We start from the raw sequence: 27,275 nt of genomic DNA, 5'->3' as shown, positions 1-27,275 counted from the left end.
AAATTGAATTATTTGAAATAATTATATCGATCAATATACATCCTCTCTTGTTTCTAACTGTACTAAAATGAAACCCTATGTGCTACGCAATTGAAAACTTTTTTTTTTTATAATATCATTAGTGCAAAAATGTAAGTATGTTGCAGCGTACAACAAAGATCAACTTTGCAAATTTAATATTACATTTCTTATTTTTTCTCTTGAATTTTAGTTTTATTGAAAGTTTTGGTATTAAAATTATTCAATAAGGTTTTTCGAATTGAAATTATTGCTAAAAAGACTTTTTATTTATGTGGTTTTTGGTCTTGCTTTGCGCACTGTTATAAATTTTGATTATATTTCCCTAGTGATTACATAAAATGATCCTTTATAAAACAAAAGTCGTTTAACAAAATAAATAACAGAAATAAAATCTCTATATTATTTAATGTGTTCGTTAAATTATAAAATAAACAGGGAGTAACGACACAAGAATCTAAATTTTATTTTATTTTATTTACTTATTTATTCATTCTTTTTTTAAATGATCTCAACTCAAAATATTCTGGAAAATATAAAAGGTTAAAGTTATGAAAGAACTTTAGTAAAGTTACAAATCTATGTGACAATAAACGAATACAAATAAAATTTAAAGTTTACTATCAACGTCACAAAAGTGAATATTTGCGCATGATTTGAGTTTCAACACCATGAAATCTCACTTTAGTAATATATTGCTGAAAATATTATGCAAATTATTGAAATTCAGAAATTCTACCAAGGTAATCCCATTACCATGTAATGCACTCTAGTGGAATTTTCATTTATTTCAGAAGCTTCTTTTTCACTACCTTTTCATTCACAATTTGCATTTTCATGCAAAAGAATTGTGTGAGAATATTCACAAGGTTGTGAATATAGTTTACAATGTCGAAGAAAGGAGAAAGTGCACTTGCTATAAACTATATTTCAATTAAATGATATTTTAATTGAAGAAAGTCTTGGAAGGATCTATTTCATGAACAATAGTTTCAAGTCATATAATCCTTTAATTGTGAGAAATTACTTGCACGTCCGCTATATAGCATGATTGTTAAATTTTCTAGAAAAGAAATGTTATTTAATGGAAAGTAAAAAAAGAAATATAAATTTACTTTTACAGTTATTATTTTATGATCCATATTTGTTTTGCGGTATTTTCTTAGTTTAGCTGTAATTTACGAAATATTTAATGGAAGCAATACAAAGCTGCTTTAAATTTTATACGGGAACTACCACGTTTCGGACAGGTTGAATTTAAACACAAATGTTTTTGTATTCGACGCGATATTACACATTGATTCTTTTGTTACTTTCTTTTTAGGAGATTTATTTGAAATGTTGTATAGTAGTTTATCAATTGTGTTTTTTTAAATATAAATTTAATATTCACTTAAAACGAATGAAAGGCATTACTCTGTGTGTAATATCGGACACCAAAGTTTTCGTCCTTCCGGAACTATTCATTCGTAGGGCCTAGGGGAAAGTGCTTTCCCTTCGAACGTTCATGCCTTCGAATAATGTGAATGTCTTTTGTTTTCGTAAGAGATTTACAGCAAATTAGCTCGGAATTATCAACAATTGATGATAATCCAACTATTATTTAATAGAAATGTGTTAAATCTCTTAGGAAAACTTAAAGAAAATTCACATTATTCGAAGGCATGAACGTTCTAAGAGAGAGTTACTTTCCCCTACGTTTTTTTTCTTTGGCATTGTATCAAATGGATGCTAACATCTGTGCATTATATAAAAGGAAACTTCAAAAAGAAGTTTCATAAACAAATATTGTTTGTTTAATCAAGTATATTAAATACTCATAGCTGAAAGGGCTTATTGTATATGAATTTTCCTATTAAAAAACTCACCCTTGCTCTGAGCGACAATTCTTTATTGTTCGTTACGATCGACCTGCAAGCTTATCGATCACATTTTTGATAAAGAAAGCTTGGTTTTTCTTGAGACAATTTCTTAATGCGATTTTTGATCGCTTTCGCTGAATTCAAATTTTTGCTTTTCAAACTATTTCACAAAGAATGGAACAAAGAATTATCAGAATGGTGATTGGTGCTTCAGTATCCTACATGTATTTAAGAAGCCCTAGTAAAAAAAGCAATTGCCATTGTCAAATACTATGATGATTTTACCTCTAAAAATAACGTTCTATATAGGTACTTTCAGGCAGTCTTTTTTCTTGACACATTAACAAATAATGTTTCCTGAATGATTCATCCTCCTTTCTAAAGGCTTTTATTGTTACGCCAAAACTTCCTGAAGTTCTTGTTTTCAGCTTATTTATTACGTGAAAGCTTTTTGGTCCCTATATCAGTCACAAATTCCTATTATAAAGTACAATTGCCCTATTGCTATTGAGAGCTTTGAATTGAATAAAAGGGGGCTTGACCGTTTTTTTTTAGTCATTATAAACCATTTACTTTATGAAAGAATGATTTTGTGGAAAAAATAAAACTTATTTGAATTTCCCCTACATTTATCACAAAATCGAATCAACGGCTAATTTCACGCACAGAATAGAGTGAATGCGGGTAACGATAAAAATAATTGCTGGGAAGACGACCTCTACTTTACACAACGTAACTAGGTTGGTCGGTCAACATCTATCCATACCATCCCTTTAAAAAAATACTTAGGGTAAGTGTGCCAAATTCCGGCCAGCTTGCAATTCCGGCCACATTTTTTGTTCCTTGAATTTCCATGAACTTTTAGATTTTACGTACTCTAGAGATTATACAATGCAAAAGAATAACAAAAAATGTAGCTTCGACAAACAAGATGACGTGAAAAAGACATTTGAAGAATTCCCGATGGGCAAAGAACTATGAGAATGAAGGTGGCCGAAATAAGGCACCAAAGCTATGTTAACATTTTTATTTATTTTAAAATGTATTAAGAATGATTTTAGAGTAAATAAAGACGGTAAACTGTCTACAAGGTTCCAAGCAACACTCCTTAAGAAGAAGTAATAAAAATATTCAATTTGTATTAATAATATTGCATTTAAAACTTGAGACCTTGGCGCTTGCATGCAACTATGCCGAAATTTGGCACACTTACCCTATATAGATTTACTCCAATGTACTAAAATATTAAAATAAACTTAAAAAAAACAGTAACTTTTGATATTCAAGATGAAAAATATAAAACTTTAATTGTCTTTTTAGGGGCTTCGGTGATGGGGAGGACGAAGGAGAACGACCAAAGGCCAAAGTGAACATCTTGGAGACACTGAGTGGAGAAGATGGAAATTTATCAAATATCTCAAATGTAACGAATATTGTGGTGGGCCGCGTGGGAAACATGTTTGGCAAAGGAATTGGTGGACTCAGCACTAAATTCGGTGGTGGCAGTTGGTTCTAAAGAAGGGAAGTAAAATAACATTAACATTTCTCTTTCCTTGACACTTTCCAGGTTTTGGAAATCAATAAGACAAAATACCCAAGTTACATTTTGCAAACAGACATGAAATGATCGCTATAGTTTCATTTACTTAGTGGGAGATACTAAACGTTGAAACAAATAAAACAAAAAATTAGATAAATTTAGAGGAAAAAAATACAACAACAACAGCAACAAATATGGTGGAGAGGAAAACACGAAAAAGAATAATACATTAGTTACACAAGTTACCAAAAAAAAAATACACCAAGTTACACCAAATGAAATCCCTCTTTAAAACTCTCTATATAGCTATCAATTGAATATTCTTTGTCAAACATTTTATGAGAGTAACATTCTTTAACCAAGGGATATTAGATATCTGTTTAAAGTTCTTATAACACATGTAATCCGAGTTAAATGTTTGTTAAATTCAATACCACAACATGAGAGGGGAATTTTGAGGCGAAAAGAGATTTATCTTCTTACCGGGAAGAACGTTCTATAATCACTGAACTAAGTCAAGACAGAGAGAGAGAGAGAGAGAAAAACCAGAGGCATTTCCTACAAGAAATGGTTGATTGATAAAAGTATCGTCAGTAAAAATAAATCTAATCTATATACAAATTTTCAGAGAAATAACTACTCAACTTTAAAACAAACAAAAAAAATGAAATGAATTTTTGACTTATAATCTCTTTACTTAAAAACAAACGTATTACAAAAAAAATCAATGAAAAACATATATTTGAATTTTATCTAATTATCTATTTGCTATTTATTATTGCTATTAACACCAAAAGTTTGCGGATTAATTAGGAAAGAACATAGAAAAAATACAAATCTTACAAATCAACAATAAAATTTTTTGAAAATTTATTTAACTCTATTCTTGTGCAAAACTAAAAAGGAAAAAAAGAAACTTAAAAGAGCTCGAAAGAGTACCTCGTGAAACCTCTTTTGCGTGATTGTATTGCGATTTGATATGACAAAGAAAAAAAATATTTTGATTAAATTATTTAAAAAAATAAATTTAAAAAAAAATAAATGCAAATCATGCAAAACTATTTAAAAAAAAAAACTCTCAAACGTTATAATAAATTTTGCATTATATCTTAAACTGAGCTAATCGAGATTATCTTAGGAAATTTACAAAACTTAAAATTTATTCTCTTTAAAAAGAAAACTATTTATGTATAAAATATTTATATTGGTCAAATTTTATGAAAATTCAGTGAATTTTATTGGAAAAAATTTCTGTGTCTCTCATTTCTTTGGCGTAAAACAAAAAAAAATGTGGATAATGTGAAAAAAATTTCTATGTTTTTGTTTTGACGATCACTTTAAATTTTGAAAAAAACAAAATGATTATTACAAAAAAAAAAGAATAATGGACTGCAAATGTTTAAAAAATAAGAGAAGGGTGGCATTATATGATAAATGCAGAGATTAAACAAAAAAACTGCTATATAAATAATTTGTATTGGATAGTCGAAATGGTGGAAAATAGTGGTGAGAATTTGGCGGTGTTTAAAATTAAACCTGAATGTAAAAAAGAAAAAAAAATGACAAAAAGTTTGCTTAAAAAGTAGGTAGGAATTCATCTTTATATAGCAAAAATATTTTATTGACTCTCAATGGAGATAGAAAAAGAGAGAGATGAACAAAGAATAAAGTGAAGGTCGTGAAAAGTTTTCTGTGAAGAAATATTAGAAATAATTGTGGAAAATGTTTGAAAAACGGAACGAGAGAGAGAGAGAGAGAAAAGTGAAAAAAAAATCATTTAAGAGTTTTCGTAGTAACAAATCACTAATAGAACTTTCAATAAATGTTCCGTGTACTAACGATGACAAGGTAATCCCAAATACGTGAGATTTTATCGGGGAAATAGCAAAAGAATTTATGGAGTAAAAGAAAAATGTAATTTGTTCAACTTACAAATAATTCCCCGAAAAATTTACTGGTGGAAACTCTTGCAATAAATGTTACAATTTTTCTCTCTAATGTTGATAAAGATCCAACAAAATTTTCTTATATCTTGTTATAATTCTCTCTCTGCCTAAAAAAAAAACGAAATTAAGATAACTTTTTCAAACATTTAATGTGTTTTTTCCGACAAATTTTTAACACTTCCGTGACACTCACATAATTTCTTGTTAGTCACTTTTTCATCTTACATGGCAGAGATGGAGTGAGAGTTGCGATAAATTAAATTAAACACTACTCAAGATTCATGTTGCTTAACTCTCAGATGGGTATACAGTAGATATATTACAAACAGGCAAGGTGGACTTTTCAGATCCGATTTTCAGTATTAATAAACTTTTCAGGACCATTGAGATCATACATAATTTCTCATGAACAAAATAAATTTAACTTTTTCGTATCCTTTGGGACTCACGGCATACCAATTACTCTGGGAAAATTTTTTTTTTTTAATTATTTAGAATCCATAAAAATTTTATTCTTATGGATGTTGACAAACTAGAAGTATATCGAAATCTAGAATATTTCTTGCAGGCGAAACCCGAGTTATTCACGAGCTAACATATTTTTGATCAAAATAGGGTAAGTGTGCCAAATTCCGGCCAGCTTGCAATTTCGGCCACCTTTTTTGTTCCTCGAATTTCCATGAACTTTTAAATTTTACGTACTCTACTAGAGATTATACAATGCAAAAGAATAACAAAAAATGTAGTTTCGACAAACGAGATGACGTGAAAAAGATATTGGAAGAATTCCCAAAGGGCAAGGAACTATGAGAATGAAGGTGGACGAAATAGGGCACCAAAGCTATGTCTACATTTTTATTCATTTTAAAATGTATTAAGAATGATTTTAGAGTAAATCAAGACGGTAAACTCTTTAGAAGATTCCAAGCAACAGTCTTTCAGAAGAAAGAATAAAAAAAATCAATTTGTATTTAAAATATTACATTTCAAACTTGAGACTTCGACGCATGCATGCAACTATGCCGAAATTTGGCACACTTACCCTACGAAATAATAGAAAAACTTAAAAAATATTAAGTACATATGATTTTTCAAAATACAAAATTACCTTATTTTGCCAAATATTCAGATATTTTGTTTCAAAGATACAACCTTTTATCTACCAAACTACTTTAGAATTTTAAAATAAACTACTGCATTTATTAACAAAAAATATGTGAGTCATATGGAAATTGAAAATAAATTGGCAATTGCTTGAGAAATATTTTTTGCCAAATTCGTAGAACTCATGAAAGTTTTCGCAAACCCGAAAATCCTAGAATCAGTCAAATAAATATGGAAATAAGGCGTTCTTCCGTTTTGAAGTAAAGAAATTTCCAACTTGTGAATACGTTCAATGTTTAAATATATTCATAATCATAAATTCATATCTGGAAATTTCGTATCAAAAATTTCACTCGTCTAAGTTTTTTATATAATAATGTTATTATCTTTTTTTTTCAATTTTTTAATATCCATGGCAATATTATTGCCTTTTATTTACATTCTGAAACGACCCAGTTTTTCGACTTTGATTCTGTTACTTAATGAATTTTAATGTAATACTGTAAAAATCATTTCAATTCCATCAGTGATATAAATATTATAAATCAAAAGGTAGTCAAAATTTGTGGACATTGTGCATTAGAAGTGGGATTTCTGGATACGATACATGAAAGAAAGAAATGTCTAGAGAAAAATATTAAAAATAAAAGGTAAAATTTGCGGAGATAAAAATTTTGCAAAATATTTACCATTTAATGAATAATAAAAAAAGAAAATACTCTTCAAAAATCATTTTATTCCCATATTTTACAATGAAATATTCAGTGAATTTACGTAATCTATTTTGATTCCAAACAGCAGAAAAATACATTCTGCAGAATTATTATCTCCCTGAAAGTGTTAAAGTGGGTGTACGATGGTCTGAAAAGGATCAGATGATTATGTTAAAAATTCCTTTACACCAAAACTTACAACGGATCTTTGCTTTCACAAAAAAGTAAAAGAACTAAGAAATGTATTACGACTATAGGCGGTGCAGTTATAGACATTTTAAGAGGAATTCACATTTTATTATCAATCTTGATTTGGTTTATCTCTTACTGTAGGTATGATAAAGGATTAATGGACGGAGAAATAGCGTAAAACCTCAAAGACTTAGAGCGGAATCACATTGACAGTAAAATGATCACCGTTTTTCGTTAATTTACGCATTTTCATTGCAATTCTTACGCAAATTTTCCATTACCGTATTACCTTATCTCATACTCGGTGGCAATAGGTGAAAATAATATAAGAAAATTTAAAAAATAAAACGAAAATGCGATAAACGGTGAGCAAAAAATACTGTACGAGAAATTAATCGTACAGCATTTTTGCTCAACGTTTATCGAATTTTCGTTTTATTTCTTTAATTTTCTTTTATTATTTTCACCTAGTGCCACCGAGTATGAGATAAGGTAATACGGTAATTGAGAATTTGCATAAGAATTTCAATGAAAATGCGTAAATTAACGAACTACGGTGAGGCTACGGCGAGCATTTTATTGTCAATGTGATTCTGCCCTTAGTCTGCTCCTTAAGAATATTTAGTCTGTGAAAGTTGGCGGTAAAGGATCAACCTACTTTCACACAGTAAGAAGAGTGTTTGCGAATAATTTCCTTTACCGCCAAATTTGACGGGCTAAATATTCTCAAAAATCAGCCTAAGTTTTCTTTTTGGGTTTCGGTGTCCTTTCTATTCTTATTTGAATGAGATTACCACAGAAATCCCAATTCTTAAGACAATGACGTTCAAACAAGCGTTAAGAAGGGCCTTCTGAACCTTAAAGTTTTTGGAACCAACGCTAAAGCTCCTAACCTTTGCCTAAAGTTCTTTATTTTATCTATTCTCACAGTATAAATATTTTTTAAACCAAAAAATCTTTTTTCTTTGTTATTAATACATTCTATGGGACACCCAGTAGAATTTAATTCTGCAAAATAAAATGGTTTTTCAAATGACCTTTGCAAAATGTCCAAAATATAAAAATCAATAAAATGAAAGCACATGTTGTCTGTTTATGTGAAGATATTTTCTGCTATTTTAACAAATTATTCCATTTACCAATTTGTTATAATGTTTCCTGGAGAATTTAATTTAAAAATCCAATCGTTCAGAAGCTTTAGAATATAATCTTGTAAAATTGCGAATATGCCTAGAAAGATGTTGAGATAAATCGAAAAAAAGGAAGAGATAAATTAGGAGTGAAATTCAATTTTCCGTTATGTGTTGAATTGTAGAATTTCTCTTTATCATGCAACATTGCTACTTCTCACTCCATCCTTCTTGATATTGAGTGTCATGCGTTTTTATTTGCAATTAGTAAAAGAAAGCTCGCAAAGATTTAATGTAGTTTCTAAGAGCAATTTCCGTCGAGACGAAAATAATTGTCATTCATTTATCTCTCACACCATTTCCTCTTCTCCGGAACAAATGGACACTTCTTTGATTCTGTGCGATGAGGGAGATATTGAGAGAAACAACACTACACTATTTTAACATCATCCACCGACCTTTTGAAGACATTCACCATGACCACACAGCGAATATTTTCGATCACTGAATCAACATTTAAATGCATTCGTCGATCTATGAGTTTTTTTTTTTGGTCTTTTTGTATTTTGTGGTAGAATTTAAAAAAAAAAGACAAGAGAGTAAAAATCAATAGATCGAAAATGAAAATTTAAATGTAAAAACCATATAAAAGTCGATTTGAGGCTATTATGAATGGATGGTATGTTCATTGCAGAAGAAATCATCATAAAAATAATCACTACTGGGTTTGGTGTGTCCAACACAATCTCTCTAAAACGACTGATTTTCTTCTTATTTTCTCGTTTAATACCTCTAATTTTATTTCATGTGCCTTTGTAGTTTTTCTTTGCCGCCTATATCCCTGACTTTCAGCAACCATTCGATATTTCTCTAGTATCTGATCCTATCAACCAAATTATTGGCTATTTCAGGGCAAAAGGAATGGAAAAAGGGATTTCTCGAGAGAGAGAAAATGTCATATAAGAAAGTGGTTGAAAAATCGATTTACATTTCATGTGTAAGTGTAAATTGAACCCTTTTTCTCATATCTTTTTCTTCTTTTCTTTAATATCGTATTCTTAAAGATTCAAGATTTTATTTTAATAGCTGATTAGATTATATTTTTGAGAATTATGCCCTTATCACTGATGCAAAATTTGCTTTTAAATCACCAAAAGAAAGAGGTTTTTCTTGTTATTAATGCAATATGTGAGTGATGATGCATATTACATAAAACATATTTCTGCTTTAGATGTACAATACACGTTGTTTAAACTTTAAAATTTTAATAAGTGTTTTTTATTTATACTCTTCACACAATCTCTTTGAATTATATCATAAACGTGACTCAAATTTTTAATGATTCGCAATTTTGTCAAAAAAACAAAAATTTTTCTTCTGATTAAAATAATTCAAAAATAGCATTTCTTGTGTTATTGACTTTACAGAAAATTTATTAAATCATGAATAATTAATCTTTCAATTTAGGGAACACTTTTAGATGCTTTTTTTAAATTTTAAATGAGTGTGATTTATGAAAGAATCATACGATTGGTTATTTTTCCTCTTTTCTCGTATGTTCCTTCTCCTTTTATTTTATACTCTTCTAAAGAAAAAATTCAGGAGAGTCCGGGGCAGATTTAGCCAGTAAGGGAAAGTGGGGCACCTTTGAAAGTGGGATACCCTTGAAATTGGGATTTTTCACTTATTTTTAAAGAGAATTGAGCCTTGTCGTCATACAATTTAGCTTCATAATCTGTTTGTGCAGCTAAATTATATTACGATAGGGTTCAATTTTATTTAAAAATAGGTGAAAAATCCCAATTTCAAAGGTGCCCCACTTCCCCCTAAACGAATTTTTTTGTTGCCTATATTTTGTGAAAAACATAATTAAATCAGGCTGATAAATATTTCAATGAATAGAAAGGGAGTTACTTAATCTAAATAAATTGTAGGGGGAAATGGAGCACCTTTGAATTGGGGCAGCTTTGAAATTGGACTTTCTTTTCCTTACAAAAATAGAATTTTAGTTTAATCAATATTAATTTAATCAATATTTAAGTTCCATTTGAAAAAAAATAGGAGAAAAAACCCTATTTTAAAGGTTCCTCACTTCGCCCTAACACTCCACTGTCTAATTCTACCTCTTACTAATATTCCGGGCTCCTCCATATGAGATTTTAAAAAATTAACGTTGTAAAAAGCGAGTCCCGGTCAAAATCCCGAACGCTTAAATCCTGAAAGCCAAAATCCCGAATTCTTAAAAGTCTCATAGCTACTCCTATAATTGCATCCGCACTTGCTAGAGGCAAAGGGAAATCTTGTCTCTTAAGAAATTATTCTAAATATTTTCCTCCATATAATTTTATCCCTTTCAGAATTTTGAACATTCGGGATTTTGGCTTACAGGATTTTGGCTTTCGGAATTTTGGCTGCCACCGGTATAAAACATATTATTCTACCGAAGATTGAAAAAACATAGCTTACATTTGATTACTCATTATTTAAAAGGGGTGGCAAAGCGTCCCAGGCTTTGCGAAGTGCTAAAACTCGCGACTTAGATGCTATCCCTCAAAAGTACATTCGCATCATTTATCGTTTACCGGTTCTCAACCGATTTGTAAATCACTTGAAAGATCCCACAAAATAATTTTAAGGGTAATAAAATTGATTTTCGGACAAAAATTACTTATCGGTTCATAACCGATTCATTACCGGTTCACAACTGATGCGAACGGATTTATAAATTACTCAAAACATTGTCCAAAATAACTTAGGACTAATATAATTGAATTTCGAATAAAAATTAGTTATCGGTTATGAACCGGTTCAAAACCGATTGGAAGCAGATCAGTTTTATCGGAAATTCCAAGTACTTTCCAACAAGCCCAAGCATGATCCCATCCGTCAGATAAATGCGTTCTCTAGAGTCTTTTTTAACCTTTGACCTTAGAAAAACCGCTATTAGGAATGATTTAACGGTATTTTCACGCATGGTCAATTGTCCGCCTGGGTAATACACAACACACAGAAAATTAACCAATTTAAAGATTTGATGTAGAAATTAATATGTTATAGGGTGGTGGCATTCAGGGCCGGATTTAGAAATGTGAAGGCCCAGTGCCCATTTGTGGGGGCCCCAAAAATTTTACGTTTTCTAACAGTGCGACAGTGTGAACTATGCCAAATCCTAAAACCTGATTTTGTTTTTACTACTTGAAGAACTATACCGAGAAAACAATAGAATTCCTCAATTTTTTGCCTATAAATTAGACAAGTTCAGTGAAATTATATCATTGAAATTTTGAGTGATTCGAACTCTGGTTCAATTCATTTATATAAATTTTACAGATTGATACAAAAAATACGCAAAACGAGAAATTTTACTAAATTCTCAGACTCGAGAGCACAATATCTTTAAAACCTTTAAATGTACCTTTAAAAGTATTTCGTGTTGATTTCATCCAGAAATATTAAGAATTAGAGTAAGAGCTCATAATTTTGGACAGTTTCTAAATTTGGACACTTTGAGGGTAAAGTTGGACACTAAAATTAAATTGATTAAAATTATGGATTATTATTTTAATATTTGATGAATAATGAATTCTATCTTAAAATGTGTTCTTTTTGGATGATTTTAACATTACTGTTTTTCATAATTTTTTCACAAAATCTATCCTTAAGCGGTCGACATAAAGTACTTTACCTTATTAAAACTAATTTTAGTAAAAAAGACGATAAATAGCTTGCCAAGTTTCTAAATAACCCTTCTGAAAAGAGAGTAACAAAAAAATCAATTGGTATTGAAAATATTGCACTTCAAACTTAGAACATTAATGCTTAATAAACATCCTCTCTGTCCAAAATGATGAGCCCTTATCCTACGACTATTAGAGCAGATTTTAGATTTTTTAAAAAATTGAAAAAAATCGCAAAATAGAGGGTCGTGATATTAAATGCTCTAACCGATAATAGCAATTTAATTTGCTTTTTTTTTGTTAATAATTTTTATTTCCTGACAATTTAACCATGGTAGACTTCTTAAATGTGGAGGCCCCTAAGATGTGGAGGCCCGGTGCCGTAGCCTCAGGGAACCCACCTAAATCCGGCACTGGTGGCATTACTTGTGGCCACTGTCTTTACTTATGGCCTCCCCGCAAAAAAATTTACAATGTCAAAAAATGATTTCAGAAAACCTTAAAATTAAAAATATTTGATGTGTTTTAATAGCAAATCACATTTTTTCGGTTTTTGGAATCATTTTCTGACAAAAATTGCAACATGGCCATAAGTAAAGAGAGGCCACAAGTAATGCCGCCACCCTACGCGTCTTCTTTATTTTAAAATGCTTACCGCAATTAAATATTTATTTCCATAAAATATTTCAGTTTCTTAACATTCTCTGATTGACTAAGATTAGCTTAGCTATTCATAGAACGTGATTGTATTAAAATATTTTGTTCCCGTCACGCACTTTGATTGTCTAGAAAGGATTGAATTCTTTGAATGCGTCCAAGCTCTCCACCAAAGAATTAATCAGATCAGATACCGCCAAAGAATTAGCAAATTATATGGGATTAAATATTCAATTACATGTAGTTAATGCTTCAAAACGAATTATTGCATAGTAAATTTTATACTATAACTCCCTTGTAAAGTTACATACTTCTTCAATTAATTTTAATTTGCAAAATCTGTGGTAGCTCTTAGAACATGCAAGAATTCCTTTTAACTAATTTTCTTTGATAATCTCTGTAGTCGAACTATTTTAGACTAAAATTCTATCTGAATATTTCATTTTATGGCATGTTCACATGGAATTTATCGTACATATTTTGTAACACCAAAGTACCACTCTTCGAAAAATCCCAGAGATTACGTTAGACTGAAAAATGGTTGTGTGAAACGCAGGGTTTAGAAATTTATCTTCTTTATTTCTTTGCTCCTTTCCTGCTAATTTCACCTTAATCGAGTGGATTTTCTTTGTGCCAGAAATTGAGTAAGGAAATTTAAAGTTTTATTTATTTATTTTTTTAGGTAGCATTTGAAACATTCTCACCCAAGAGAAAGAAATTTAGCGAAATCCATATTTTTCAGATACAATTAGTATAATTTTTGGCCCTTTCCTTTTAGTCTTTATTTCCAATTTATTGTATATTTGCGTATTTGTAAGAGTGCACCGTATAAATAACTAGAATGGCAATCAGTAACTGTAATAATGGTAAAAAAAAATATAATATAGTAATATTAACTGCAAGTGGAAAAAGACATAATCAGCAGCAAAAGCACTAAATAATCAGAAAAATAAATAAATTTAAAGTCAAATAAATCAATAATGGCAAGAAAATATACATCGTAAATACAGAAGTAATAATGAAGAAAAAATATTGAAATAATGGGATCAGTCATAATGAATAGATTTTACTACCAGAAAAAAAACCAATGCTAAAAAAAATGCTACAGAGCTGGATCGTATTCTAATATTACTAAATATTGTAATGTGTATGTAATATTGTAAATGTATAAATACAAGCAAGCAAATGAAAAGTTGGATAAAATATTTAAAAAAAAATACATTTTTGGACTTATTAATTGCGAATTGTAACTTTGTAAGCGTAGAGCAAAACTTATTTTTCTAAACCGTTTTTTAATCATTGAAATATTAATGATGAAAGAAATAATTCAGCGCGATGATTAAAAATGCAGCTACACATGGCAGCCCAAACCCAGTATATTTTCATAAAAAAGAAGAAAAACTAACAAAAGATGAAGAATAAGTGAAGAAACCACAATGAAAGACAGAATGAAGTGGTAAAATAATAAAAAAAAAATGAATGTACATAAAGAACACATTTATAAGACACATCCATACACATGCAAAATAAACATTAAAAAAATCATTATTAACATTACATTTTAAACGTTGGCAAAAACAAATTGATATGAGATAATTTTAATAGGATTAATATTAAAAAAAAAACGATAGTAGAAGCATTGCATTTTTTGATGATAATCTAATAAAAAAAAAACACAATGAAGGAATATTAAAAAGAATTTGATGAAAAACCAACCAGTCAAAAAATTTCTTGTAAATTAATTCAAATATCAAGAATTATTTTTATTCCAAGAAAGAAACAAAACAAATATGCAATACTATCTCTCTTTATACATTTAGGTGAAGAGCTAAAGAAAAAAAAGTAGGAGGAAAAAAATGCTGAAGACACATGAGAGATAATGCAAGATATTGTGAGAATGATAGCATGTGTTGATTGAAATTGGCGATTAATTGCAAGATAATATTCTTAAAAACAAACTTAATCTTAAATATAATACCAAGAAAACATAAACAACAACGTCTAAAAACAAGAATAAATTTAAACACAAAAAAATGATGAAAGCATCATAAATGAAATTAACAAAAAAATACTATAAAAAAAATAAAATGTTATTTATCGACTTGTTATGCATTGAGAGAACTTCTTTTATTTCCACCAAAATCGATAATTTTTTTTTATAATTTCTCTATTTTTTTCAAATTCCTTTTGTTATCTCCACTCACTGGAACACATTGATCGACTTTGGGCAATTTTCTAAAATCTAAAGCGCACTGATTCTGTTCACCTTTTTTCGTTGCTGAAGTATAAAAGCTGCTTAAATGAATAATAGCAAATTCAAAGGGAATCTCCAGTCCAAATCACTATTCATTCTTACGTTTTCTTATAAGTCATTTATTTTTTTCTTTTAAAAAATCATAATTCATTTTCCATTTGTCTTCTCTCATTCATAAGAAAATATGCATATCAAACACTTGACAATCCATGTGAATTCAGATAGCAATAAAGAGGAATCCAAGAAAATTACTTCGTGTTTTTTCAAAGGAAGTTTTTTTTCTTTCTTACCTTTATCGACTTTAATGGGTTTTTTTGGGTTTATTCATAAGAATCATTTTCTTGGATATATTCGTCTTTCATAGCCATCTTCCTCAATTTGTCTCTGGCCCTCTGCAACAATTAAAATCTGTGTAGTTTAAACTCTTTTTAGACTAGAATTTTGGTTTATTCTCACCGAATTCTTGGTATTTTGGCGTGTATGAGCTTGCTTAATAAGAGCCTGAAGGTGTCGTTCTTTCAAAAAATCGTGATCACCATAGTTTGCTGAAGAGAAGAAAAAGGCATTACAGACCATTCTTCATGAGACCAAGATAAATTGAACTTTGACTTACCCTCAATAAGTTTATAGAGATTTGACCCACGAAGAGCTCTCTTATTGAAGTTTCCATTTAAATTGTATTGAAAGAGAACATCATCATTCAACAACAAGAACAGCCACGATGAATTCTGCATGGCTTTTACGATTTGTGGATACTAAAAACAGAAACAAAAGAAGTTGACCTGAAATTTCTCACACAACGCAACATATAAAAGTATAAAAGTTAAGTAAAACCGTCTATTATTAAAACAATATCTTAAAAAAATAAATAAAATTTTTGAATAATCCAGAAATTTATTGAGTTACTCAAGGTATATAAAAGTGCTTGATATTTTCACCTTAATGTATATCAAACGCTCCGAATAAGAAACGAATACCTCGCCTCGCAGTAACAAAATTTTACAGGAGAGTGATTTGAAGCTGAGATTTTACATGCAGAGTATAGGATTTTTGAGATTTAACATCTCTATATTTAACTTTGAAAATAATTATCTTTCAAGTATAAGTATAATATTCACAAGGAAGGTAAGAGGGTATATATAAGTATCTAAAAAGCGAATAAAGCGATTTTTGTAAAAAATCGAGTTGTTCGACTTATAGTCTGAGTCGTCGATATATTGGATGATTGCATAAGTTTGTGGGACTTTTTTACGCCGGTCGTTAAGGGGTATCCCGTAGCTTACCTCCACCATTCATGTTTACTCTTTTGCTTGTACTGGAAAGATTATAGTGTCTTATATCCCTTTAATGCCAAGTATCCTTCAAATAAGTCGATATGTCCTTTAGAGGACCTTTCCAAAATGTGGATCAAAAAATTACATTTGCAGCATTTAATGTTCGGCGAATTTTGGAAAGATCCAAGTGATGAACTTTCACGCAAAAGCATTTTGGGCGTTTATTTAGATCATATTCTTACCCTTAGAATGATTAAAAGGTGTTTTAGAAAATTTCAAAATAGGGATTTATCCTTCGAAACATCGACTTCATTTTAAACGGCCTCTTACATCGATGACGATATTGTGAATATCCTAGTGAAAGAAAGTTTGTGGATAACAATTGAACAGATTGTCAAGATATTGGAAAATAAATAATAATAATAATAAGAACGTCTTTTCCTTAGTATTACTCTGAGTCCTCTGAGTGTATGCCATTCCGGCATATTAGGTGAGGTTCCTAACAATTTTACCTACAATGATCCTAACAAAATCTCATGTGTTCCGATTGGCCCCAAACTTTGTCAAGATGTGTTTGGCCACTTCCTGATCACGAATATTAAATTTTCAATTAATTTTCAATTTATTTCATAAAACCGACAACAAAATAGGGTTCAATACTCTTACAAGTGTGTGGCTAAGAGAAAAAAAAAGAAAGGGAAAAAAAGAAAAGAAATAAGAATAACGCATCAAGCAAGCCTAGACTTGAAATAACCCGCAATGTTTCTCACCGAAAAGCGAGCATCACGAGGAAGTGAATTATAAAGTGATATTCCTCTGACAAAGAGTGTGTGATAACATGTCTCTTGCATCGCTCTTCTAGGTCTAGGGACTAGTTATCCTCGATCCCTGCCCTGACCGAACTCCCCCCCTCGTCAAGAGGGAAGCCAGGTACGCCGGACTTCCAGTCGTTATCAGGCGATGCAGAAAGATAAGGGCACGCATCTGAAGGAAGGATGGTAAGTCACAACGGACAAAAACGTCTTTGTACGGAGGAATGTGGTCACGTGAGCCTAAGGCACAGATGCATCTCACACAGTTATTAAAGATCACCGTTAAGTGGCGAATGGTTTCACCATCCGCAGAAAAAAGAGTTCAGCTTCATAAGATGTAATGGGCAAAAGTAGCGCTCGTAAGAGAAACAGGCGAGTGTCATAGGGTGTGATATCCCGATAGCGTCGAAGGGTATGAAGAGAATAATTGATTTTACGACAAATGGAAGTAACATGATCTGACCATGATAGGGTTCTGTTGAAGATGACTCCAAGGTTTTTAACCTGATCCGTATAGAATGATTTCTCCGCGAAGAAAAAGAGGGCTTACAGGGAAGTTAGCAGATCTTTTAGAGATAACAAGGGCCTGCGATTTTTTAGGATTTAAGAGAAGTCCATTACTGGACGACATGTGCTCAATTTTAGATAATTTCTCATTCATCAGATCGAAAGCTGACGAAGGATTTGAAGGATCGCACACATATATTTGCAAATCATCTGCATACAAGTGATGATACGGACAATCTTGTAATACAGATGGAAGGTCATTGATGAATAGGAAAACATTAGTGGACCAAGTATTGAACCTTGGCCTATCCCTTTTGATAATGAGGCAGGACACCGGATCTGCATGTTTGACAAATTGAGAACGTTGGCTAAAATATGAGCGAATAAGGGAGATAGAGGATGACGAGAAATTGAAGAATTCGTGAAGTTTAAGACAAATCAGGTCATGGGGTCAGTTAAATCAGCATTTGTCATAACTTCATTTTTGCGATTTTGAGATATATACATATTTGAAATCGGCGTAATTTTATTTATTAAACGCACTTGAGAAAAAAATTCAATCATTCTTTGATATTGTTCGATATTGTCGTAGTTCGTCACATAGACGAAATGACCGCTGTGGCCAAATAACGTGTGAATTTTATGAAAAAATAAGCTTCAGGAAATTTTTATTTTTTTCTGGCACCGTATACTTTGAAAAAAAAAATTTTGATAAGTGGACAAATGTATCATGTTAAAAATCTGTTAAATGACATTGTTTATCAATATTTACAAAATGTTTCCTGCATTTAATATGAAAAAATATCCATTTGACCGACTTTTTAAAAAATCTAGTTAGCTACCCATTTGACAAAATTTTTCCATTTTCCGTATTGAAGGACATCCATTTGACAAACTTTTCTTGTTAATTTGACAAAACATTTTTCCCAGAACGAAAAAAACAGATTTTTTATTTATTGACCAATAGAGTTAATTCTAGAAAAATGTCCCACTACTTTTTGCATTCTAAAGAAAAGTGTTAGGGAATTTCTTTTGCTTTCCTTCATAAAGACTCACCACTTTCCTCTTGAAGGTTTCATCAAGGAGATTGTTGTTGAATTCATCAAAGTCATCGAGAGTTTTCATTGGGAAGAGTTGAGCTTCTATCTTGGGACTATTGATTTCGTCAACTGTAAAAACTTTGTCCATCCTTTCGGTGAGACCAGCAAGCCTGATCCTCTGAGTAGCATGAGATCTGGCCAGTGCTTTCATCTGTTCCATAATCAACATTTGATTTTTAATCATAATCTTCTGGTTTTCCAAGATCTTCGACAATGCAGTGTTGTCAGATAATTTAGCGTGCTGACGCTTGGTCACAAGACTTTTCTTGTCACTTGGCAATTCTGTATGTCCATTCTTTCTCAGGAGATTAAGTAAATTGTCTGTAAAATCATTAGAGCAGTCATTGCGTTTGACCAAATTGGCCAGTTCTGTCTTGAAGTCTGGCGATTGATCATCATCGTCGGCCTCAAGTACGTCTTCATCGTAAGATGCATTTTCTTCCTCTGCTTCAACATCGGAACCCTGAACCGCTGGGCTGCTGAAAGCCAACTGAGGTAGGAGAGAGAAGAAAATGCCCAGCGGGCGCGAAATGAGTTGTCAAATCTCAAAGGTAGGAACGCCACTTGACGAAAAGTTCGAGAAATAGACGGTGCGAGTACTATATGTGGATAGCAAAGATGAAACTCATGTCAGGTATCATTACGACAGAATATTTATCATGTAAATTTCACCGCGTTTTTGTCTATTAAAATTTATATATAGATTATTTAGCAATTAGATGTGAATCTTTCATAGTCCCATTTATTGTTTATTTTGCTAAAGGTATTTTATTCATTTAATTTCAAAAAGTACAATTGCACCTTCAAAAATAAACCATAAATATGCCAATTTTTCAGGAATTCATATTTCTTTATATTCTGGAGATTTTTTAAAATATTTAACAAGTGACTTAGAAGGGTATATAGGAAAATAAAATTGGATAAGTTTTACTTACCAAATTCCCTTTTTTGTACAATAATTATGTATTTATTTGCAAACACGGAAAGAGAAATGTTTCTGGTAATCAATAACAATTGTCACTCATTTCGCCGATAGCGACATCACTTGGTAGAAAGCCGAAAGGAAAACAAAAATCAAATGTAAGCGATCCGTGTAAGCATTCAATTCTCATAACTCGGTTTGCCATTGCCATCATATCTTACAACTTGCAACTAGTAATTGGTAATCATGATATTGTAAGTGTTAACAAGTTAGATACGGCGTTATCACACTTGCACATTAAAATTTTAATGTGATTCACATTAATTGTCGCTTGTGAGCATCCAAAATATGTTATTTGTGTCTTTGAGTCACTTAATATTTGGGGTTTTTCTATTCATTGATAAAGAAGTGGACTTGGCCTGCAAAAATAAGATTAAATTTACCTAAAGCATAAATATTTTTCACATTAAAAAATTAAAGAGAAAATCGCATTAATTTTTCGCATTAATGCTATAAATCAATTTATATCAAATTTTGCGGGCCAAGTCTACCTTTTTATCAACAAATAGATGAAATTTTGAATATAAAATGATACAAACACACAAATTACACATTTGGACTCTCACCAGCGACAATCAATGTGAATCATATTAAAATTTTAATGTGCAAGTGTGATAACGCAGTAACTGTAAACATGTTATGAAGGAATGTTGATTGAATTGACGATTATGTTTAAAATATTAAAAAAAAAACTGAATCACAAAAGACCAAAAAGGGATGGTAAAAGCGGATGGGGTGTATACCGTATACCTTGAAATTATATAGTATTTACCATTTACCAGGTCATCACTCATTCAAAAAATCATCAAAAATAACGATAATAACTAAGGAATACTAAAGTGATTTTCGGACAAAAATTATACATTAGGGTTCATAACCGATATGAACCGATTCAGATTTGTTAGAAATTCCAAAACCTTTTCAACGACTACGAACATGACTCTATTCGGTTGAGAAAAATATACTCTCAATAGCCTTTTTAATCTTTAAAAACCATTAATGATTAATATTCATTCCTAATATGTAATGATTTTTCAAATAGAAATATCCGCCTAGATAACCTCCAAAACATATGCAAAATTGATGAAAAAACGTGCAATGCGTCTTCCAGCAATCCCAAAAAACATGGTTTTAGTAGACGGGAAGGGGCGGAGTGGGGTAAAATTAAGAGCATGTTCATGATGCGGTGGTCGATTTATAGGGGGGCCCTCGAAGGTCCCAAGTCTTTGTCTACTCGTTTGACCCCTATAGCGCTCGCAACGAACCGATCAGACGCATAGATTGACAAACAGGGAGGATGACTCTTAGAAATCGTCTGAAATACGAAAAAACTGGTCCCCCTGGGGGGGGGGGGAGTGGAAGTGTAAAGTGGAAATTTTGGGAGGTAAAAAATAGGGATTCTTCTCTCTCTGTGCAGTTCGAGCAGTAAAAAGCAATAAATAGTATTTAAAGACAAAAGAATAATTTTAATATAGTAAAATTATGAAAGCATTCATTCATTTTCAACTTCTTACCTGTAATAACAACGTTTCGAGGTCAAAGAATGAGACTCTTCTGCGAATCCTTAATCACTTCAGGTAAACGTGTGGGGTCGATCTAGAAGCGTTCCAAGGTAGGATACTGAATTTATTTCAGTCGCTTTATCTTGGACCTGCCTCAAAGTCGATGCCTCGTTATGCCCTAGACATATTTGCGACTTAATCCGAGAAACAATTTAGTGGAAAAGGAAATGTAGTTTGACCATTATTTCTAATATAATTACGCTAAGAAGCTATCTCTCGGCTAATCCTCAGGTCTGTCAAGGCCCTTACAATATAGTTTGACTTGAATAACTTTTTTGGGCAATCTTTCTTCATTTACGCACTGAACATGACCATACCCTTCGAAGTTGTAATTTTCCAACACGAAGAAGCTGCTAATAGATAGACCCTTAAACAGGTTTCAGGGACTTCAGACCTTAAGTTTAACCATATATCGATTGTTTTAATTTATTAATTTATCATTTATTGGGCAATTACAGGAAATCGCCCATAAAAACAAATCACGCGCAACCCGCCTTTGACTATCCAAGATTGAGATTGGAGCATTTCATTGTTTTTATTTATCAGTCTCATTATTATTGCTGAATGTCGGTCAGTAGAAACTTATCATCCTTGAAAACATAATTTAAAAATAAAGGGATAAATTTAAAGAGAAACCTTCAATCCAAATCAATAATCATTTTCTTTCGTTTTCTTATAAATCATTTATTAAAAATAAAGATAATAATTCATTTTCCATTTGTCTTCTCTCATTTATAAGAAAACATGCATATAATACACATAATTCAGACTTAATTTAACAAAAAACAATAAAAAGGAATTCAAGAAAATTACTTGATGTTTATCAAATGGAGTTTTTCTTACCTTTCTCGATTTCATGGTTTTATTGGTAAGAATCACTTTCTTGGAGAAAATCTTCTTTTTCAGACATCTTCTTCAATTTGCCCTTGGCTCTCTGCAAAAATTAAAATCTGGATAGATTAAAAAACTCTATAGAATAAAATTTATGCTTGTTCTAACCGAATTCTTGGTACTCTGACGCGCATGAGCTTGCCTAATAAGAGCCTGAACATGTCGTTCCTTCAGATAATTGTGATCGCCATAGTGTTCTAAAAAGAAAAAAAAATGGCTATTTTTCATGAGACAAAATTAATAAAACTTTGATTTACCCTCAAGAAGTTTATAAAGATTTGTCTCACGAAATGCTCTTTTGTTGAAGATTCCTTTCAAATTATATTGAAAGATAACATCATCATTCATCAACAAAAAGAGCCACGATGAATTCTGCATGGCCTTTGTGATGTCCGGTAACTAAAAAGCAGTATTATTATTTTAATGTAAAATAATTGATTTTGTCTTATGCAGTTATCAGGTTTTGAAGACTTTGTTTATTTGCACAGGATCTTTAAAAACATTATAAAAGACATCCCATAGAGGAACTAGGCCTTTGGCAAGCGAGATTTTAAGGCATCCATTTATTTTATTTTCCTTATACAGTGATAGGGTTGTTATTCCGATAATAAATTTAAAAAAATAATAGTGGCACAATGTTTGATAGAGGAACAACGCATTCCCAGAAAGCGAGATTTTCAGTACATACCGGAAATACTTCAAAATAAAAAAACAATGAAATTACTCGTTATTTAAGATTTTGAGACCTTCTAGAACTGGGCTAAACCTCTAGTCCAGAAGTGAGCAAGAACCGTTTGAAACCGAATAAACGTCAAAATAAGTTTTCCCAGGTAGCGTTTTGACCATTGGAGTACAAGTTTCATTTGACGTTTATTCGGTTTCAAACGGTTCTTGCTCACTTCTGGACTAGAGGTTTAGCCCAGTTCTAAATGGTCTCAAAATCTTAAATAACGAGTAATTTCATTGTTTTTTGATGGCCTAATTCCTAATACATCATTCATTTTTAAGAATTCAATCCTAAGTTAAATTTTTCCAAAAAATCATGATTGATAAGAAATTAGAGCATTTGAGCCATATGGCTAAGCCTTAGGTCTGAAGCCAGTATGAGACAAAACATGGTGTAAAATACGCTGAAAATCTACTTTGAGTTTTCTTGTCCACTTTAAAGTTAAGTTTTCCAAAAACTGTCTTCGAAAATCAGAACCCAAAGGCTGAATTTTTTTAAATTTTTAAACGGAAATTTCAAAAAATCTACATATTTAATGTTGTATTTAATCTTGTTACTTAAGAGCTTGATTTTTTTATTATCTTAATTAAAAAAAAATGAAGAAAATATGCTATTTTAAGTCTTCTTGATTCACGTAACACCTTAAAATCCTTTTGAAGGATTTTGGAGAGATGATGTAAAAAGGAGGTCATGTTAGCAAACCTTAAGTCGACTTATGGAGGGGCCCTCGAAATCGATATCTCTAACCGTTTGGCCTTTAGATTTGGCAACGGACCGATCAGACTGACAACAGACAAATAGTATGATATCACTTCTTATGCTTCTTACAAATCGTTCCGGGGGGTGAAATATGGAAAATTAGCGAGGAAGAGGGTGAAAAGGGATTATATCGATCGTTCCATTTCATCTTTCTACACTTTTCTATCTCAATTAACAACTTTTCATAAAAGCCATGTAAAGTTGACGAATTTCTGTGTTACTTGTGTATTTTTTTTTATAAATTATTATATCTTATCATCCGGACATAGAATGACCATCACATTTTCACAAATTATGTAGAGCTCGATCCCAGGAATAACATTTCTGTCGGAGTAATTATAATTCTAAAGTCAACTTAGAATAGTATGGAATAATCGATATACTGCCCTATCTGAGCAGTTCGAACAGTAATATCGCCCATCAGTGATCATAAAGGTATTGCGGGTATTGCACGTTAATTTAAAAAAATACAATTGATATTAAATTCTCTAAAGATTTCACGTAAAATATAAACTAATAAAGTCAAATGAGGATAATTTTTTGCTTTATATTAAAGACTTACCACTTGCTCCTTAAAGTTTTCATCAACGAGATTTTTGTTGAATTCATCAAAGTGATCGAGAGTTTTCATCGGAAAGAGTTTAGTTTCTAGCTTTGGGCTGGTGACCTTCCTGGTGATCTCCTGGATCTCCTCAACAGGGAGGACAGGGAGGGCTTTGTCTATCCTTTCGGTGAGACCAGCAAGCCTGATCCTTTGAGTAGCTTGAGATCTAGCCAGTGCTTTCATCTGTTCCATAATCAACATTTGATTTTTAATCATAATCTTCTGGTTTTCCAAGATCTTCGACAATACAATATTGTCAGATAATTTAGCAGCGTGCTGAGGCTTAGCCACAAGAGTTTTCTTGTCACTTGGCAATTCTGTATGTCCATTCTTCCTCAGGAGATTAAGCAAATTGTCTATAAAATTATCAGAGCATTCATTGCTTCTCACCAAGTTGGCCAGTTTGGTCTTGAAGTCTGGCGATTGATCATCGTCATTGGCGGCCTCAAGCTCAGCATGCACATCTTCATTGTAAGAAGCAATTTCTTCCTCCGCTTCAACATCGGAGATCTCAACTTCATCTGCATAATTGGGCTCCAATAGATATACCTCCTGTAAAGCCTGATCATCCATTTTCATTGTGCATTTCCGAGGAGAGTCGCCACCATCAAGACTATTTTTCAAACTCATGGAAGAGCGGGAATAAGAAGCAGTCCTCTTCATTTTGTGTAATAGGCGTAATGACGTGCCTGAAATAATTTATGAAATTCATATCATTATACGAAAGAATATATATTCTCACATCCGAATTTACCGCAATTTCGTAATGAATATATTTGTAAATTTATTTGAAAATTGTTTTATATGCAAGTTTTACTTTATTCAATCTAATATTTTAGTGATTTTAGTCCAATAAATGTACAGATGCACGTTCAACAATAAACAATAAAATATTCAAATATTCACAAAATTCTTCTTAATTCTGAAGATTTATATAATATGTAAACAATTTTATCTTAAGGGGTTATAAAATTGCACAAAGTTATACATACCAAGTAAAGATTTTATTCAATTTTTGTGAATTTATTTGCAAACTCAAAGCGATAAATGTTTCTGGCGTAATCAATAACTTGTCACTCATTTCACTAACAGCGACATCGGTTGGTGAAAAGCCAGAAATGAAGAGTTCAAATCTAAAATTCGTTAAAAAAAAGGGTACAATCCCAGATGGCTTGCTACAACTTACATAGTAATGGGTAGTGTCGGTAGTGTTAGTGGTGAGAAATTGTAGTACATGTATGGGGTGAAGGAACATCTAGTGGGCAGGACAGGGGCCTCTCGAAATTTCATATTTCCATACGTTTTTGCCTACTCTGAAAAAAATGTTTTGTCAAATTAACAAGAAAAGTTTGTTAAAAGGATGTTTTTCCATACAGAATATGGAAAAGTTTTGTCAAATCGGCGGCCAACTGGATCTTGTTAAAAGTTTGTCAAAAGGATGTTTTTTAATATAAAATGCAGGAAAAAGTTTTGTTAAATTGTTAAATAACATCCTTTTAACAAAATTTCAACAAAATCCATTTGTTCGTTTAACAAGCCATTTTTTTTCAGAGTAGATACACTGAAGACTGTTGTCAAGTTTTTTCCTAAAGAGAATTGAGTTATCAGTCTGATATATTTCGAAATTCTGCATTAAAAGCTTTCTGAAAACACATATTTCATAATGTTCGCGAAAATAATACAAGAATTACAAGCAAATTTGTTTAAATCGCGGTGCAATATCTGCAAAATTTTTACAAGAAAAAGTGAAAAATAGCTTCACTTTTTATTAGGCTTGATGGGCCACTGGGGCAGGAAATTCTAAATACTTCGTCAGTTAAATCAGCATTTGTAGTAACTTCGTGTTATGTAATCCATAAGATATATACATATTTGGAGTGAGCGTAATTTTGTTATTAAACTTTATTAAACTAAACCTAACCATAACGACCGTTTTTGGTCGTTTTGCCTAGGGCGTTCGGTCAAGACACACCGCGGTAGATATAATAATACTCAACATTTTTTTTTCTTGGAAAAGAGGAAAAAATTAAAAATTGAAACACCGAAAAATATATTACATGCATATTTTTAGAAATTCATAAAGTTCGATAGTGAAATTGTACCGTTTAAATTTAGATGGAACTATCATCTACTTTCTACTTGCTTTAATCGTTTGTAGGAGGTATCATGCATTTTAAAATAATTTCTTTTTATTTTAAAGATCTTGAGCTAACCTGTTTATATGGTTGATCATGTAGAAGCAATAAAACCGGCGATAAACAAAAGTGGCTCTGCTTTGACAAAATTCCTGCTATTTTGAAACAATAGTCTCGTTTCCTGGACCAGAACATTTGAGAGGAGTGAAACTGCTGTCAAAAGAGTATCTTATGAGACTATTAGTAACGATCAGGCATGTGCATAGGAAAAGGGAGAACTCCAAGGGGTAACTCATTCCCATTTTTTCTGACAAAGGTTTCTCGTTTCTCAGATTTCGCGATGCAAAAATTGGGTTTCTCGGGTTTCGCGATGCAAAAATTGGGTTTCTCGGACAATTGACGAGAGTTTTTCAATATGAGTTACACCTTGGAGCACTTACTCTCTCTTCTTGGCGGACCGTCGTGCAGTGCAAACGTCTTTAGGTTTAGCTCCTCGCTGTCAAAAGGAAGTTTTACGTCAAATGCTGATTTAACTGACGTTTTGTTTTCAGTTTCGTTAAAATATATTGGAAACTTTTAATGTATCTAAAAAATGCAAGTAGGGGGAATGGGACACCTTTGAAAGTGGGGCACCTTTTAAATCGTGATTTTTCATATATTTTTAAATAAAATTTAGCCTTATCGCCATATAATTTAGCTACACAAACACATTGAGAAACAATTACATTATGATATGCATCAGTTCCATTTAAACATAGGAGAAAATCCCAATTTCAAACGTGCTCCACTTCCTCCTAATATGACGTCTTTCCTTTAATTTAGCGTTTCC

General features: G+C 31.5%; 3 protein-coding genes across 22 annotated transcripts in view; 1 reads left to right on the top strand and 2 right to left on the bottom strand.

The window, feature by feature from the left end:
* LOC129802195 (calcium-dependent secretion activator) overlaps positions 1-14,960 on the top strand; it is a 211,057-nt gene extending 196,097 nt beyond the window's left edge. For 10 of the 19 annotated variants that reach the window (XM_055847982.1, XM_055847920.1, XM_055847936.1 and 7 more), the window contains 2 exons: positions 3,201-3,376; positions 3,448-14,960. In XM_055847982.1, coding sequence (XP_055703957.1) covers positions 3,201-3,376; positions 3,448-3,464 — 193 coding nt within the window. In that variant the 3' untranslated portion in view covers positions 3,465-14,960. Of the gene's footprint in view, positions 1-3,200 lie in introns of all 19 variants that reach the window. The other 9 variants (XM_055847964.1, XM_055847912.1, XM_055847972.1 and 6 more) reach the window with 1 other exon arrangement.
* Positions 14,961-15,191: 231 nt separating this feature from the next.
* On the bottom strand, positions 15,192-19,833 carry LOC129802394 (uncharacterized). Its single transcript, XM_055848169.1, has 5 exons — positions 19,580-19,833; positions 18,743-19,257; positions 15,707-15,848; positions 15,550-15,638; positions 15,192-15,485 (listed from the first exon to the last, which is right to left on the bottom strand). The coding sequence occupies exons 2-5, from the start codon at positions 18,968-18,970 to the stop codon at positions 15,414-15,416; spliced, it is 531 nt and encodes a 176-aa protein (XP_055704144.1). The 5' UTR covers positions 18,971-19,257; positions 19,580-19,833; the 3' UTR covers positions 15,192-15,413.
* Positions 19,834-21,988: 2,155 nt separating this feature from the next.
* LOC129802175 (uncharacterized) lies at positions 21,989-25,407 on the bottom strand. 2 transcript variants are annotated; one of them, XM_055847799.1, is made up of 5 exons: positions 25,304-25,407; positions 24,270-25,000; positions 22,479-22,620; positions 22,330-22,418; positions 21,989-22,264 (listed from the first exon to the last, which is right to left on the bottom strand). In XM_055847799.1, exons 2-5 carry the CDS (start codon positions 24,972-24,974, stop codon positions 22,193-22,195), a joined length of 1,008 nt encoding a protein of 335 aa, XP_055703774.1. In that variant the 5' UTR covers positions 24,975-25,000; positions 25,304-25,407; the 3' UTR covers positions 21,989-22,192. The 2 variants fall into 2 exon arrangements, with proteins under 2 accessions (XP_055703774.1, XP_055703783.1); XM_055847808.1 differs by lacking the exon at positions 25,304-25,407 and adding an exon at positions 25,066-25,132.
* Between the last annotated feature and the right edge of the window lie 1,868 nt (positions 25,408-27,275).

This window comes from Phlebotomus papatasi, chromosome 1 (assembly GCF_024763615.1).
Source record: "Phlebotomus papatasi isolate M1 chromosome 1, Ppap_2.1, whole genome shotgun sequence".
Taxonomy (NCBI): Eukaryota; Metazoa; Arthropoda; class Insecta; order Diptera; family Psychodidae; genus Phlebotomus; species Phlebotomus papatasi.
This window is presented reverse-complemented; position numbering and strand designations above follow the sequence as displayed.